Genomic DNA, 16,998 nt, shown 5'->3' with positions numbered 1-16,998 from the left:
AAAAACAGTGCATCTCATCAAAGGAGAACTTTGTTCAACTTATCCAATAGACTTAATAGATATTCAATTTTCAAGAAAATCTAGTTTGATCAGCAGTTGAAAACATGTACTCAACAACAACAAACAACAAAAAGAATAGTTAGTTTGTTATGAATATTTTTCTAAGAAATCTAAACAAATACGATACATTTCCTTGTTTAACTTTATTATTGAAAGGTGTCGAAACGCACCAATAAAAAGTTACATTCCAGATTGTTGCATTACAATAAAAAAATGAAAGAAGCAAAGCCCTCGTTTCCGAGTCCCCCCCCCCCCGACATTATCATTTCATATGACTCTGATGGAAAGTCTCCAAATCACATCTGGTTCTAGAGAACTTTTCAAAACAATTTCCTAAATTAGGACCTTTTGACCCCTCCTCCGACCCTTCAAACAAAATAAGTTTCTATTACCCTGAAGATGCTATACCTGGCATGTTTGGTGAAAATCTGTCTGTTTATAATAATAGGGCTTTCAAGAAAGAGCTTAGGCCTAAATGTCAAAGTCTTGCCCTCCCCCCCCCCCCCCCCGGCGCCTTGCTGGACCCACATAAGCAAGTTTAAACTAGAGTGTTAATGTCTTCATAGCACAAACTTATCAGCTCTATCTTCCCTTTTTAGCTTAAAAAAGAAAAAAAAAAGACTAAAACAAAATTCATATGGAATGCGGAATGGATAGGAATGTTTTCAAAATGTACAGCAAACTGCAATGACCTAATGATGACATATAGCAGCCTCACCATAAGAATGCATGACAGTGAGGCTCCAGGAAGCAGTACGAAAGAATTAAGAAGGCATGCATAGATTCTACACAGATGAAATTTTTAAACAAGCGGTGTAATAACATATACACGGCTACATTTTGCGAAATATGTTAGTCTCCTATGAATCAACGTTGTCCAGTGTATAATTTCAGAGTATTGATTTCTCTGCTCAAGGACCACAATAAATTCCACAATTTATATGCGTGGAGCTGTCGATTTATGTAATAAATGATGTCAAATTGTAAAGATAGTCTGATCATCATGCCCCTATGGCAAGTTCGGAATCTTATCATCCTATCCTAAAGTGATAAGGTCATAATCAATGTCTCCTGGCAAGTGGATTCGCCTTCATACATACCGTAATACGTAATATAATCATTATACGTCACACACACATCAACCCCCCCCCAGTGCGTTAATACACTACTTTTGTATTTATTAACTCAGAAATTGGTTAATAGTGTTCATCTTCTCCTCATGTGACATTGTTGATCTACATGATTTTATTTATCTACCTTAATATTAATTTAGTTGTTCACTTGATTATTACGATTTTTTTTTTCTTTTTTCAGCTGAAGAGACCAGAGAGAGTCTTTTGGCATGATGTCTTTGGTATGCCCCATCAGGGATTTTCGTATACTTGTGAATTTACTGCTAAAAGAGGCGAGTATCTGATAATCAAATATGCGGATGATGCAGTGATTTCAGGGTATTCTACATTAAGACAATGTGGATAGATTGATCGATTATTCAAGTGGTTGGTTCCGCATTATTTTGTTCTTTGCGGGAACAAAATGAAAGATGTGATATAAATTATATTTTCAACAATGATCCGTACACTGATAGGATCTTTGAGTTCAGGAAATTGTATTATTATGTATATAATACCAGCTTATTCACGGCAGCCCGCACAAGATATCAGGAAGAATGATTTGTGTTTGCTGCTATTTTGTCTACGTGAGCTGAAAAAAAATCAAACAACCATCAAAATGTGACATGATCCTTCTCAGTGGTATAGAAGACGAGATGAGGAACTCTGATAATACATTATGTAAGACAGTATAAAAGCGGCTTGATTAAGGCTACCGGTACCCACGCTGCGGAGCTGTACGTCCGACAGACCTTTTCGCTGTGTTGTGGGAGAGAGAAGGCTACGCATAACCGCATTTTACGCTGTACCAGGGCTGTTTCCAGTGAATGAGGTAATTTTTGTTGTAGTTTTCATATTATGATTATCACTGGGGATATTACGATGTATACCTTTGAGTTAGCTTGACCCCGGCACTACGCTTTCTAGTTAGTGTCTCGACTGACACCGGCATACAAACACTACCACGACTACAGTCCCAGATGTACATGTTCGCGTGTGGAGGACACTGAAATGCGCATAGCGTAAAGTAGGGTAGGCCTAGGTCCACTTGTATGACTTAGATTTCTACTTGTCCAGTATATGCACTGCACAACTAGCACAGAAGAGCTATAAGTGAGTATAAAACAGTTAAGAGAGAAAGGCCTACTTCTTTTATCACAACATGAAAGTCCCACCTCATTTCTAAGTTGGACTGGATTTAAAATTTACCAGCAGAGTCCAGAGAAAAGAGAGTCCATCGGCATCGCATCGGATATTGTGTCCAAACTGGGCAAAGAAGCCCTCTCTTAATTCAAAGATGTAAGGGTGATCTTTCTTCATTTGTATTTCAGTATCTAAGCAAGGTTGTCTTTTTGTGCATAGATAATGTGGCTTGATTGTTCAAGTATGATTTATGATGTTTCATGGTTGTGTCTATCACTGTCTACTCTAGCGGCTAAGTGGGTTTGGAGACGTGATCCACCAAGATGTACGCCTTTCATAGAGAGGTGCACCCTCCTACCGGGGTGGAGCACTGCATCTACTGCCACTTTTTCACCCAGGACCAGCAGAATCTTGTCGTCGCTAAGGGCTCTGAGCTGACTGTCTATTCTATGATTACCGTTGACTCCAACAAACCAGCAGACAAAGGTAGGGCCTAGGGCAGTTCATCCTTGATAGCACTCTCACACTTTTCTAAAGTAGACTGCAATATAAAAATGAAATCAAACATCAGACCTAAAATAGGTGATATTAAAATTTCATGTGTTTCATGAAGCAGTTATATTACTAGCAACCTTGAAAATGCAGATTAGGAGTAGTGAGGATGCCATTGCATTATAAAGTCTTCAATTGAGCTTCGCACAAACGTTCACCAAATTTGTTTTGTTTTGTTTTGTTTTGTTTTTCTCATTTGGAAATGTTGTCTTTATGGTATGAGGATATGCTAAGTCTCCAGAATGAGGTTAATCCCGATTTCTGTGACCACCCAGTGAGGTCAAGTTTGACAAAACAATAATAGGAATCATAATAGTTTTTGGGTAATGTTTTGATTGTTGAATGTAAAAAGACAAAGTAGGTGATCTATCTTACTTGAAGAGTTGTGCAAGTTTTTAAAGGAATGCAGAGAGCAATGAGGCTTGATTGTATTTCTCCCACTTCCCAGATTCAAAGCCCAAGCAGAAGCTGGAGCAAGCCGCCTCCTTCCGCCTCTATGGGCAGGTGATGTCCATGAAGACTGCCCAGGTGACGGGCTCAGGAAGAGATGCACTCCTGCTCAGCTTTATGAATGCTAAGGTAAAAGGTCACACCCCCCCCCCCCCCCCCCATGTACACATCTCCTTACCTAGTCCAGGCCTTATCAGAAATCATCAACTTTATAAATCGTAAAACACCATATATCTAGCGAGTCTTATTTTTTTGCTTGTCAAATTTGCGAATAGCAACCAACCTACGAAATTTACTTAAACAATATACACGTAAAACCTCACAAAATATATGGCATATATACAGTTTTGATGAAAAGCAGTGCAAGTGCAACAGAGCTTGATGTATTACTAATAGTGATGAATTGACTTCAGAAAAAAACAGTTATAAACTTGCATTTTTTGATGTAGTTTATGATATCATTAACCATTATCTATAGCAATAAACTGTTTTCTGCTTGTAAATTTTTGAACTTTGAAGAGGAAAATGTAAAGAGGAAAGGTAGGATGAATCAGACCTTTGTAAAACTTGTGGAGATTTGCCATTACTGAGTGGAATGGGAGGAGAAAAAAAAAAAAAAAACAGATGACACTTGATCTAGAAAAGTTTTATAAAAATAAAAGTAAAAATATCCCAAATATCTTAGGAACAGTATATACATGTATTTGGGTTGTCATACCTGTAAAGATTTTATATATATGGCTTATGTATATGTGACAAATGAATAAATATGTATGGCCATTTTTACAATCAGTGGTGTAAAACACGGTTTTGGCACTAATTGGTGTATAACTTTCTTATACACAGACAGATATGCATTATTTTTTCTCATAAACTTACCACCCACAGTGTTTACCTTGGGTACCTTAATGAACTTTCCTCTCTTTTTCTTTCAGATGTGGCATGCATTTACATGCTTGAAATCCAACACTTTTGGTGTATGCACTCTGACATGGTTTTTTTGTCAGACCTAGCATATTAAATTGTTTATTCCTTTTCTTTATTTTTGTTGTTGTGGTGATAGACAGGTATCCAAACTTAAGAACTATTATGTTTACCAGGTTCTGCTTTGTCTTCTTTAAAGACTGAAATTGTCCAAACTTTATGTTTCGGAGGTGACATTTTCCGTTAACAGTTAACCCCTCTTTTGAGTTAGTTCTTGCTCACAATTATAAAATTCAACTTTGCTAATTTCCATCAAAACAGAATAGTAATCAGTCTGACTTAACTTCGATCCAAAGATTATTTGATTCAAATAGCTTATCATTTTTTGGTGAGTGTTTATAAATTTATGCAACTTTTCCGTTAACTTTTCTGTCACCTCCGAGACAACAGATTTATGTATTTGATTTTTTTATTCTTGACATCAGTTATACATTACATTTACAAAAATGTAACATATCCCCTCACATTATCTCAGAAGGAAGGTAGTAGAAATATAGCCTGTTGTTTTCATTTCGGAGCAATTTACAATTTTCCGTTAACACTTGTCACCTCCGAAACAATCGTCACCTCCGAAACAACAAGCGTATTATATTTGATAATTTCTCGAAGACAAAGCAATTTTGTTTGATTCTGTCCAATTGACAGGAATCTCTTTTGGATGAAAATTGTAGTATGGCAACAGGAAGTGAAAATTTTCTAGAGATTAATAAAAGATCTGATAAAAACTAAGAATTACTGTTTCGGAGGTGACAAAACACTGTTAACAAGAGTTTTTGCTCATTTATATTGAAGAGAAACCATATCATGTACACCAATGGTTTCATTTATTTTAGTAACATAAGTCTCAAAGTGGAGAAATCAACTAACACACTCTCACTCTTATTTTTATTACTATACTGTACGTTTTAGTGCAAATTTACATTTTTTCACTTTTTTAACAAAGAGAATGTACAAAATACACCCATCTGTTGTATATATAATATTGTAATCAAGATCAATTCTCCTGCTTTAGTTAAGTAAACATATAGATGCTTTCATCTTAGAAACTTGATTTCCAATTTAAGCAATTTAGTTGTGAAGATTTACCAATCACAGCTTTCCATGTAGGTTGCTTTGTCTTGTGTTTCGGAGGTGACATTGTTTGTTAACACCATATTGTTATGTGATAGTGAAAGGCAAGACTTCAGTTCCTTTTCACTATCTATTAACATTTTCAAATACATTTAATATCTACAAAATCATCACAGTAGAAGTGACTTTTGTATACCTAGCTCACCAGAATTCCCTTGATACCAAAGTGATACATGTGGCAGTTCATGCATGCCCTAGTCCACAATCTTAAAAAAATCATAAAATAATCAAACTCCACAAAAGGGCCACATGCCTATAGCTGGTGCACAACTTGTTCTTGAATTCTTAGTTGTTGTTTTTCCATGTACAACGTGGTAATCATAAACAAAATTATGTGATTTTTTTTTTAAATATGACAATAATTATTACATTTTCCAAGTTGAACCAACTGTTTATGACATTGTATTTTTAAATATTATTGAAGTTATCTGACAACTAAAGTGAACAGAGGAACAAGTCCCCAGGACTGGCAAGGGAAAGATCCAAAAACAAGATTTGTAGTTCTATCTCAATATAATTTTGATGACATGTTTACCTTGTTTTGTTATTATGTTTTATCTTAGAATTTGGCTTTAAGTACTGGAATTTCAAGGAAAAGAAAATGGTTTCTTAAAGGACAAGTCCACCTTCATATACATGTGGATTGAGTGAATGCAACAACATTAGTAGAACACATCATTGAAAGTTTGGGAAATTGGACAATCCATTCAAAAGTTATGGTCTTTTTTGAATATCGATGCAATCACTGCTGGATGAGATGACTACGACAATGTATGATGTCACATGCATACAACGATAAAAAGAAAATATAAGTGAATTTCACAAAACTTTACTTTTTGAAAAAAGTGCACATTTCTTCAACTTGCTACTGATGTATGTTAGGGCAATATCATTCACCCTGCCTTCCAAAAGAGAGAAGTCAAGTGTTCTTTTATTATGCAAGAAAAGTGAAAATATGTTGAATTTTCTTGATACTTTCTCTATATCCTTGTACATGTGTGACATCACAAGCTATAGAAGTCTTCTCATTCAGCTTTGACTGAGCAGAAACTTCAAAAATTCATAACTCTGGAACGGATTGCCTTATTTTCCTCAAACTCTCACCGATGTGTTTTACTAATATTGCTGTATTTACTCAACTCTCGTGTCTATTGAGGTGAACTTGTCCTTTTTCGGTCCCTTATAGGGTTATTTGAGACCAGTTTGTGTCCGGGACCTTCTGTGAAGTTGATGGGTAAAATTACTGAACTAAAAAAAAATTTTCCCCATAAGTTCACACAAACGCATTATGCTGCTCTTTTCAGCTGGGAAACACAAACTGTTGTCTTAACCAAACTGTAAAAATTTGTAAAGATTAGTATGAATTACAATCTAAAACAAAATATGAGCTGGTATCCACTATCATGAAAGAAAATAACTAAACAAAATAAGAAGTAAGAACTGAAAGAAAGAGCTTATATTTGAAAATTAAAGCCATGAGGAAAGACATGAATGTTCACAATTGTATTAGCTAACACCTGAGAAGTTGGGTTGTCTCTGTGTTGTGTCACCTCCAAAACAATAAAATGATTTTTTCTTATCTTATACTTTTTAATCTCAAAAGTGACTAATATATATGATTTGCTGTTAATTTTCAAGCAATTCAGAAAGATACATAAAATATATTTTAGTAATGTCAACAGTTTAAATGAATCTGGTATATAGAAAATTTATCCCAGATGAACCAAACACCTTTCACCAGTATTATAACATTTGTATGGTGGCTATCAAGAATGATGAAGAATTCATGAACATCCTTGAATTAATCTATTTATAATACTATGTGCAAACAAAAACTAGTTAAATAAGAATTTTTGCTTTTGGCATTCATAACCTATGTCCCCACCAAAAAATTACAATGGTACCCTCCGCAACGATAACTTTAAAGATAGTGAATCAATCTAAAATACAATTTGAGGGATTGAAACTATAACTCATTGCCCACACCTTTAATACAGAAAACCCCATTCAATTTGCTTCAGAGGTCAAAGACAAATGAGGATTTTTGTAGAGCATGTCAGGAATCTCTTCCCTCCAAGTTCTGTATATTGTGTTTACACATTAATATGCAGTTCCAAGAGCATCCAAGTGCTTAACTTGGAAGAATCAGACTCTTGACATCCTTTATAACAATCCACATTTCTTTGAGACCACTTAACCAAATTGACTGGGGCTTTCTGCAAAATAGAGCTAAGATGTTATAATTTAAGACCCCAAAGTAGATTGTAGCTGATTTAACCATATTGGGTGCTATCAATGCAAAAGTCTAATTGTAATTTTTTTTTTTTTTTTTTTTTTTTTTGGGGGGGGGGGGGGACATACTATATGAATACTTGAACACAATGTTAACATTGAATGTCACTTCCGAAACAAAGTTATTCTTCCCTGGTGTTGTGGAATAAAATGTTCTGAGAGCAAAGAAACATTACTAAAATGATCTTACACACTCATTTCAATTTAAGGTAGAAAATGGAATGCCATGTTTCTTCAGGTTACAATATCTAGCTTTAAATATGTCCGTCATATTCTTACTGTAAATGAATATTTCAACACAATGTTAACATTGAATGTCACCTCCGAAACGAAGTGATTCTTCCCTGGTGTTGTGGAATAAAATGTTCTGAGAGCAAAGAAACATTACTAAAATGATCTCACACCCTCATCTCAATTTAAGGTAGAAAATGGAATGCCATGTTTCTTCAGATTACAATATTTTGCTTACAACCTTCGTCCAAATGGAAGGCAAACTACCGGTGCCCATGCTAATTAATGAAGTGTAAAAAAACACTTGTTCTGTGTGGTTTATCTGCTTGAAACAGGAGTTAATTTCTTGTGTTCGAGTTATAATTATCAAAAACATTGATAAAAAGAAGAAGTTTTGTGTTATTGTCACTTATTCTCAAAAAAACTGAGTGTTAATATCAATGTCACCTCCGAAACATTCTATTATGTTAACTGTCACCTCCGAAACATCCATGTGTGAAAAATCCAAGATTTAAAGAAATGATTGGAATTTCATTTAACCTACATAGGAAGGTAGCCCTTCTTAAAGACTTGTTATAGTATAGAGTTTGACCTGGCTTGCCCTCCAATAAATAGTTAAAATCTTAAAAATTGCATGTCAATTGGTATTTTTACCAAAAATTTGTAAATCTCATGTATTTTTTTTTAGATTCACTTTATATTCAACCCCCAACTAGTTTTGATTCACAAACTATATATTGTTGTTAACCATATAAACTTTGCATGGTGAAGTTTGACTACAGAGTTTTGTCATTATGGTGCAATTCATGAAAACAAAATTTTGCTTAAATTTACTTCAGGTGCCAGGGTTTTCCTTAAATTACACCAATAACTCTTCAGCTTTAAGGTCTGAAATGTTATTTTTTCATAAATTTGAATACTTTCAAACAGGAATCAAACAGAATAATGAAAAAATATTTTGTTTGAAATTTTGACCCTCTGAGTACAAAAGTTACACCACTGATCGTAAAAAAGGCCGTATGCAACACTTCCTGTTGTAAAGATTAGGATTATTCTTAGTGATTCCCTGTCATATAATCAATGATTTGAATCCATATGACAATGGCCATATCCTTCGTTGTTTATCTGAAAGTGAAATGTTGATTGATATAATTAATCTTTCTGATTGCAGCTCTCTATTGTTGAGTACGACCCCAGTATGCATGACCTCAAGACTGTGTCCATGCATTACTTTGAGGATGACGAATCAAAGGTAACAATTTCATTTGCTCTGTTTTGTTTTGCCTGCATAGTGTGATGGAATTGGTCTGCTACCACTTTTAATTTTCCACAACTTTCATTTAGCCCATTAATAGATTTCACACGAGAAATATAATTTTTTTCTTTCTTGTGGAAGAACAATTTTTGTAATTGTTGAGTGATTGATTATTTATTTTATTTCTTTTTATTCATTTATTTTTTTTTTGCTCTCCCTAATTTCTGAAACTTTAGGATTGAGCATTTTTCTTTATAATGAAGCTCTCTGTGTATTCAGATTTTACTCCTTTGATATGAGAATAAATTGAGCATAAATGTAGCTTGAAATTGTACAGTATACACTAGTTGTGGAAATTGACAATTGTCTGTCACATTAATAGATTTGACACTCATCGAAATTTTTAGTCTAGTAGTAATAATAAAAATGGTTATAGTTAATAGTTCTTGTTTTGATTGGTTATCTACCAGTAGTAGTGATGAGTCAGGTAGTGATGATCAAAATTATTATTGTAATATAAAATGATTATTGTGTTGATGATGATAATGACAATACCATAATTATTTGTTACTGCTCAAAAAATCACATGCGGCCACCACTAATTGTTTGCTGTGTAATCCCACCACAGGAGGGGTCTTTCCGCAACATTCACCACCCCCACGTAAGAGTGGATCCTGACCAGCGCTGCGCCATCATGTTGACCTATGGCTACAAGCTTGTGGTTCTTCCATTCCGTAGAGATGGGTTAATAGAGGACCTCGACAAGTCCCTCGGAAGGTGAGGCTACCCAGCTGATTTACTGTAAAACCAGAAATTTTCAGAAACTTACATGAAACTTTTGAGAATTTTGCAGGAAGTCAAGATTTGTGAGAGTAAAATGCATACAAAGTGTGTGTCTACACATTGCATTGAATGCTAGTGGCAGTTTGCAAAAGTGTCATGCTGGGAAAAAGACTGTCAACTCTAATTTGCAAAAGTTGAAGAAAATGGCGAGAATGTTTCTGGTTTTGCAGTATGTACAGTCAGAAAACAGTACAGTAAGGTTGACCGATGACTTGTTCGAAGTGAAATGGCAGTATCTTTTTTGTGTTTCTATATTTGATTTGTATGATGCACATTTTAGATTAAAAGAATCTCACAAAATTATTTGTCTATTTAAGTTGAATTGAATTTAGATTATTTGGCAGTAACGTTTTGGTGTTTTCATATTTGATTTGTATGATGCACACTTCAGCTTAAAAGAATCTGACAGAATTATTTGCCTTTCATCGGAAATGTGTAAATGAGCAACAGCATGTAATTCTTGTAGCATATTGACAGAGAGGGTCATGATGCAGTGAAATGTTGTTTCTTTTTATGCCTCCGCCACGAAGTGGTGCCGGAGGCATTATGTTTTTGGGTTGTCCGTCCGTCCGTCCGTCCGTACGTACGTCCGTACGTCCATCCGCATTTGTTTACGCGATAACTTGAGTAATATTGACTGGAATTTTACCAAACTTGGTCCAAGTATAAAGTATGATGGGGCAATTAATTGATTAGATTTTGGGTGAAATTGGCCAAAGGTCAAAGGTCAAAGGTCAAGGTCAAATCATTAAATTGTATCTGTTTATGCGATAACTCAAGACTGGATTCAGCAAATTTCACCAAAATTTGTCTGAGGATGATGTATGATCAATGATGGGACAATGACTTGATTAGGTTTTGAGTGAAATTGGACAGAGGTCAAAGGTCAAAGATCAAAGTCAAATCCTAAAATTTATCTGTTTACGTGATAACTCTAAACTGGATGAAGCAGCTTTCACCAAACTTGGTCCAAGGATGATGTACGATGGGGCAATTAGTTGAGTAGATTTTAGTGACATTGGCAAGAGGTCAAAGGTCATAAGGTCAAGGTCAAATGCTAAAAACATTGCTATTTCCCCCATATCCATGCAATGCCCGAAGGTATTATCTTGAAATTTATTGTAGACATGTACTACTGCATAAAGATTCTCCAGAGAGAGTTTCATGTCATAAGGTCAAAGGTCAAAAGGCCAAAGGTTAGGTGAATATGTTACAATTTCACTTTTCTTGCAAATGGTTCAATGTACCTTCATGGAACTTGGTACATACACATGTACTGACTGGCAGGGATTTTCTAGGGAATGTAGGGGTCATGGGTCACTAGTCAGGGGGTCAAAGGTCAAGGTCAACTCCTCAAAATGTTACTATTTCCCTCATATACTAGTATATGCAATGCTTACATTATTATTTTTAAAACTAAAACTTGATATATACATGTATTCCCTAATGGAGATTCTCTGAGAAATTTCCAGCCAGAAGGTCAAAGGTTAAGGGTCAAAGGTCAGGTTTAAATGCAAATATATATATATATGTTATACTGTAATTACACTCTTTATTCATACCTTGAAAATTACTCAATGCATAAACTTATAAAAGGGTAGGTCAGAAGTCAAGTAAAAGTTCTCAATTCCCCAAATACAGGTACCTGCACTCTTAGACAATTATAGCAAACCTAGTTCAAGGAAAGCGAACATTCAAGATATTTCTGACAAACCTGTCATTTCAATATTTTGTCAGTTTTGTGAAACTGTCATAACACATTGTGAAGACATTGTACAAGTACCATACACCTATTGGGAGAATCATGCATTATGGCGGAGGCATCAGTCGCCATAGCGACATTTCTTGTTTAAAAGAAATTACACTTGAGGATTAGAGTCATCAATAGGAGGGATGGAATTTCTTGCTTTGAAAGCGAAAGGATCGAAGGAAGGTTTTATTTGTGATTTGCCAAAAATATGGAGAGTTCAAGAGTAGTGATGTATTTGCAATACAGATGTGCAATTACAGAATGAGGTGCGAAATAATCTTTGAAATACCTAAAATGACATCTGCAGCAGTCGTCGTGGAGCACTGATGCCGAGCTACACCATCAAGCTGAATGAGATGGATGAACCCATCAACAATATCCTGGACATCCAGTTCCTCCATGGGTACTACGAGCCGACCCTGCTCATTCTCTACGAACCGCTGCGCACATGGGCTGGGTAAGTTTGCCGATGGGAGATATCAATTCTTCTGCTTCTACAGTAATTTTTGAAGATCAAGCAAATTGAGCATCCTGATCTATGACAGGATGGTTAATAAATGCATTCAAATTACAGATTTTTCTCCTCATTGGCGATCTCATAACAAGCTGTTGAATTAATCTGTCTGTATTGAAAACTGTATGTATGTGAACACTAGTTGTATTGCTGTTTTATGGTGGGCTATCTGTGGGCAAGTTACCTTGTTTGTAGGAACATCAACATAATGGTAGGCATAAGTATGAATATGTCAGTAAATGCCTTAGAATGCAGAATCATTTAATAATCTTCCAATGAATGAGACCAGAGTAAGCATTCAAAGATGATGCAGTAGATGTCAGTGGTCTTTAAAGTAAGTCATGCTGAAAGGGTTTAACTGAATTTGTTCACACATGTAAAATCCTTCAGCACAGATCTAAGAAGTCAGTCCTTAAGTGTTTAAGTCAGACAAAATGGTACATGATAATGCTTTGGTCACATGTTAAAATGTCAATTCGAAAGAAGACATTGTTTATATTGTGTGTTTTGTTTGTTTTATGGTTGCATAAAAAAATAAAAAGAGAAAAAAAAATCGAAAGAAGACAGTATACAAAAGCACAGTTTATCCAGACAAACTTGTACTTTGGAGGAAAACCACATAAAAGTAGTGCATTCCTTTAAACCTGTATTGTGTCGTACCATGGAGTGGATAAACTTTGTTCTGTGTGTCATGTGATCTACAGGCGTGTTGCGGTCCGACAGGACACCTGTGCCATTGTGGCCCTGTCCCTCAACATGGCCCAGAAGGTCCACCCCATCATCTGGTCCCAGAGTAGTCTTCCCTACGACTGCCAGCAGGTCTACCCTGTGCCCAAGCCCATCGGTCAGTTTCTGGTCTTCACACTTTGATAAGGAGTACTGAAAACAAAAACAAAAAAGTCTGTACCAGAAATTTAGCATTCTTATTTGTCCTGTGATGTTTGTTCCAGTTGCACTCTGCAAGTGATGATGGATGTTTAATAATTGATGTTATGCTGTTGGTGCATGGTTGTTTGCACCTCGTCAGGTTTGACTTGGTCCAGAGTGTCACACAAAAAAGACCCTACATGCAAACAATTTGATGAGAGAAGAAAATACTTCTTGTCTTGATGGCATTTAGGTGATTGTAATGCATACAGGGCATTCAACTGTGTCGCTTTGAGAACAAGGAGAATTGTAGGATCAACTTGGTGAAAAGAAGGCCCTCTCCTGATTGATATTCACTTCTTTATGGCTCAATTCATTGGATTTATCTGATTATTGCTCAGTTAAAATGTAATGATTATTTGGAGGGGATCATTTCCAACAAAGCCTCTTGTGTGCTTTTTATGATCCCTCCATTCAAAATGTATAGATTGTACAAAGGCAATTGTATTTTGATTTTTGTAAGTGTTATTCTTTGAAATGGAAATAAATGAAGGAATGAACAAATTTTAGGCTGTGATATGATCAGCATGGACATAACCTTTCATGTCATGAGCTCACAGTTCTGTCAATGTGCTGTCAACATTTTGTGCTGTCAATATATAAAATTTGTGTGCTGGTTACTTTGCATGTCAAAAATAAAAACATACGGGAGAAATATAAAGTGTGATCTCATACTTCTTATTTTCTGCATCCTTCCAGGTGGAGTTCTGATCATGGCAGTAAACTCACTGCTGTACCTGAACCAGAGCATCCCTCCCTACGGCGTGGCCCTCAACTCTCTCACAGACTGGAGCTCAGCTTTCCCCCTAAGTAAGAATCTGCTTTGAATGTAGGAGGGAAATCTCTTTCCCGAGAAATACAGCAGGAAATATTAACACTTGTCTTGCAGTGTACGATAAATAATGAGGATGAAAGGATATGAAGTTGCCATTTCTAGGATATCATCTATACCCTATTTGACTACAATGTAAACAATATCAGATTCCTGGAGAAAGAATTCTTAACTCCTTGATATGTTATTCTAATCTTTGAAATATTTTAGAGTTCTGTACTCTTTATTGATGTAAATCATCTTCATAATGGCCTAGATTTTTTTTTCCAGGTCAAGCGCTGACCATTCTTTATATAGCAGCTATTCAAAAAAATGTACACTCCTTATTTTGCTATATGCCTTCAATAGATATTTGCATTACTGTATATGCTGAATATTTTGTGAGATTTTTATTTTCGCAAATTTCGCGAATAGTACCCAATTGGCGATTTATAAACTTGAAAATATCAACTCTGACCCCAACATTAATGTGACGTGCACGCATACATTTCTCTGTTCAGTACCATACACCACATTTGCGAATTTAACCACTTGCAAAATTGTCGGGAAGTCCCGATTCGCGAAAATTGCACTCGCTAAATATATAGCGTATACAGTATCATAATATTCCTTTTCTTTGTCATGTTTTTCATGTTTCATCAGAAACACAAGAGGGAGTCAAACTCTCGCTAGACTGCACCCAGGCTACGTTCATCTCCTATGATAGACTGGCGTTGTCTCTCAAGGATGGTGAAATGTGAGTTTGAATCACAGATTCCCCTCCACCCAAACCCTGCCCCCCCTTCCCCCTCTTCCGGATTGTGTAGCATTTGTCCCACCCCCTTCCCCCACAGTTGACATTGTATAATACAGTCATACATATTGCATCAAGTTTCTAAACATATGGTGGTTCTCCACTTAGTGTTTTTTTTTGTGCTGAGCTGCGGAAGCAAAATGTCTCTACTCCTTTGTATGAGAAACAGTCTGTGGTTAGTAAACAGTGGATGATTTGAATACTTGCTGTGTCAATGTTGTCAGAGTTCTTCCATGGTGTGATTTTGTAATGACATTTACTTCAAATTACAGCTTTCAGTAAATGCAATGATATGTGCAGCAAAACCAAAGTTAACTTAAGGTATGACGAGTGTGCATATGCAATGTTTGATCGCATTCTGCAGCAGTGTCAAAGGCATGGAGTAAATGCGCAGCAGATTGCAAAATATGTTAACTGGCTTGTTGAATGATATTTAGCAACACTAGAAAATGTGAATAGCTAAGCAAGTTTACAAAGGAACCGTTACCTTGACTTACCATCGTTGATTTGCCAGATACGTGCTGACACTGTTGGTGGATGGAATGAGAAGTGTTCGAGGATTTCATCTCGACAAGGCAGCGGCCAGTGTCCTCACAACATGTGTAAGTAGTCGGTATTCTTTGTATCTGAAGTAGTAATAATGATATGATGGATTATGTGATATATTTTCATTTACCCAGGGTATTCCCCTATGTTGTTAATCACTAATGTTACTCTCCCAGATGATTCTGACTTTGTGGTTGCAGTGGCTTCGTGATTTTTTCATAGGACAATCCATTTCAAGATCTTTAGAAATATAATTGTAACCACTGAATGTCTTGGAGTTTGCAGGAAGAATGAGGTTTGATTCTCAAAAAGTGGATAATATGAGTCTCAATTAAAGACGTTATTTCAGTGATATCTGGACTTTGGGACCAGAATGACATGCGGTGGTGTAGACAGGAATGGTGTGCCAAGAATGACTGAAAATGAAGTTTTAAACATCAGATGTAGGGTAAGAGTACCAGTATTCGGTCACCTACCGGTATTCGGTCACTTATCACTAATCACCAGCCAGTAAATTCTACTGTCACAACACATGCAAATCACATCAATTCACATACTTGCACACTCATTCACAACAGGAAACTCCCTTATCCCTTTCCAAATATCCATCCAAAATCCAAAATTTCACCGTCAAAAGTGCAGAATCGGCGCGACTTTCCAAAAGCACACGCGGATTGAGCCCAGTTTTAAGAGTTTTAACCCTAACTAGGCCGGGGGGGGGGGGGGCCTCCGAGGCCCCCCCTTCGACGTTCCGCGCGATGTATCGCTAACGCGAAAAGCTATCGCCGCGGCGTTTCATGACTTTTTTCTGTCGAGACTCCCGCATCTTTTGACACCAAATTTGCGATGCCCGGGCGCACGGTTCCGAAGTTTCGCATAAATATGTACATGCATGTCAGACCAAAAATTGCTCAAAAACGTGAATTTGTGTACAATTTCAATGGAAACTGTGCTTATAGTCAAATTTCATAAAAGCATGATTATTTTGGGGTTTTATTGATTAAAATCAACTAATAACATAGTTTCTCGTTCAGAACAATGTCGCGGACAAGTTTCATCGAAAAAACAATGAAAAACATAAAGTCGAAAAAACAAAGAAATACATAAGAAATTCAAAAAACAATAAAATACTTAAGAAATTTTTTTGGATAGCTCAATTTTTTTCTCTTATATTTGCTTAGGACACTAAAAAGAATATTTACACAAAAAAATGTGCCCATTTCGGGCTTTATTTAGTGATTTATACCAAATTGTCTGATTTCATGCATCATTATTCATAAATTAGCATAATTTAGCATAAATGACAATTTTTCAAAAATCTAACTTCGTAGTACTTTAGATTACATCATAGGCAATGTGTGTGCCAATTTTCGTCGCGATTGCGCGGTCGACGGCCGAGATCTGGAGGGGGGGCCTGGGAGGCCCCCCCCCCCGGCTCTATGATCTACCTAAATAGCCCGGCCTAGTTAGGGTTAAGAAGCCTAAAAAGCGCTAAATATCGAGAAATACGCCGTTCTCTTGCAGGATTTTTTGCGGGATCTTGCGGGAGTTTTACCCTATGTCTTTATCATCAGATCATGATT

The 16,998-nt window shown here is 36.2% G+C and overlaps 2 protein-coding genes across 2 annotated transcripts in view; both read left to right on the top strand.

The window, feature by feature from the left end:
* The first annotated feature begins 1,913 nt into the window (after positions 1-1,913).
* LOC140233355 (cleavage and polyadenylation specificity factor subunit 1-like) lies at positions 1,914-13,187 on the top strand. The gene is made up of 7 exons (XM_072313461.1): positions 1,914-2,004; positions 2,605-2,801; positions 3,316-3,446; positions 9,127-9,207; positions 9,839-9,987; positions 12,111-12,260; positions 13,022-13,187. Exons 2-7 carry the CDS (start codon positions 2,639-2,641, stop codon positions 13,185-13,187), a joined length of 840 nt encoding a protein of 279 aa, XP_072169562.1. The 5' UTR covers positions 1,914-2,004; positions 2,605-2,638.
* Positions 13,188-13,947: 760 nt separating this feature from the next.
* The window catches only part of LOC140233151 (cleavage and polyadenylation specificity factor subunit 1-like), a 43,376-nt gene continuing 40,325 nt past the window's right edge, over positions 13,948-16,998 (top strand). Inside the window, exons 1-3 of the mRNA XM_072313268.1 lie at positions 13,948-14,054; positions 14,719-14,812; positions 15,384-15,471. Of these exons, the coding sequence (XP_072169369.1) occupies positions 13,958-14,054; positions 14,719-14,812; positions 15,384-15,471 (279 nt within the window). The 5' untranslated portion in view covers positions 13,948-13,957. The remainder of the gene's footprint in view (positions 14,055-14,718; positions 14,813-15,383; positions 15,472-16,998) is intronic.

Source organism: Diadema setosum, chromosome 9 (assembly GCF_964275005.1).
Source record: "Diadema setosum chromosome 9, eeDiaSeto1, whole genome shotgun sequence".
Taxonomy (NCBI): Eukaryota; Metazoa; Echinodermata; class Echinoidea; order Diadematoida; family Diadematidae; genus Diadema; species Diadema setosum.
This window is presented reverse-complemented; position numbering and strand designations above follow the sequence as displayed.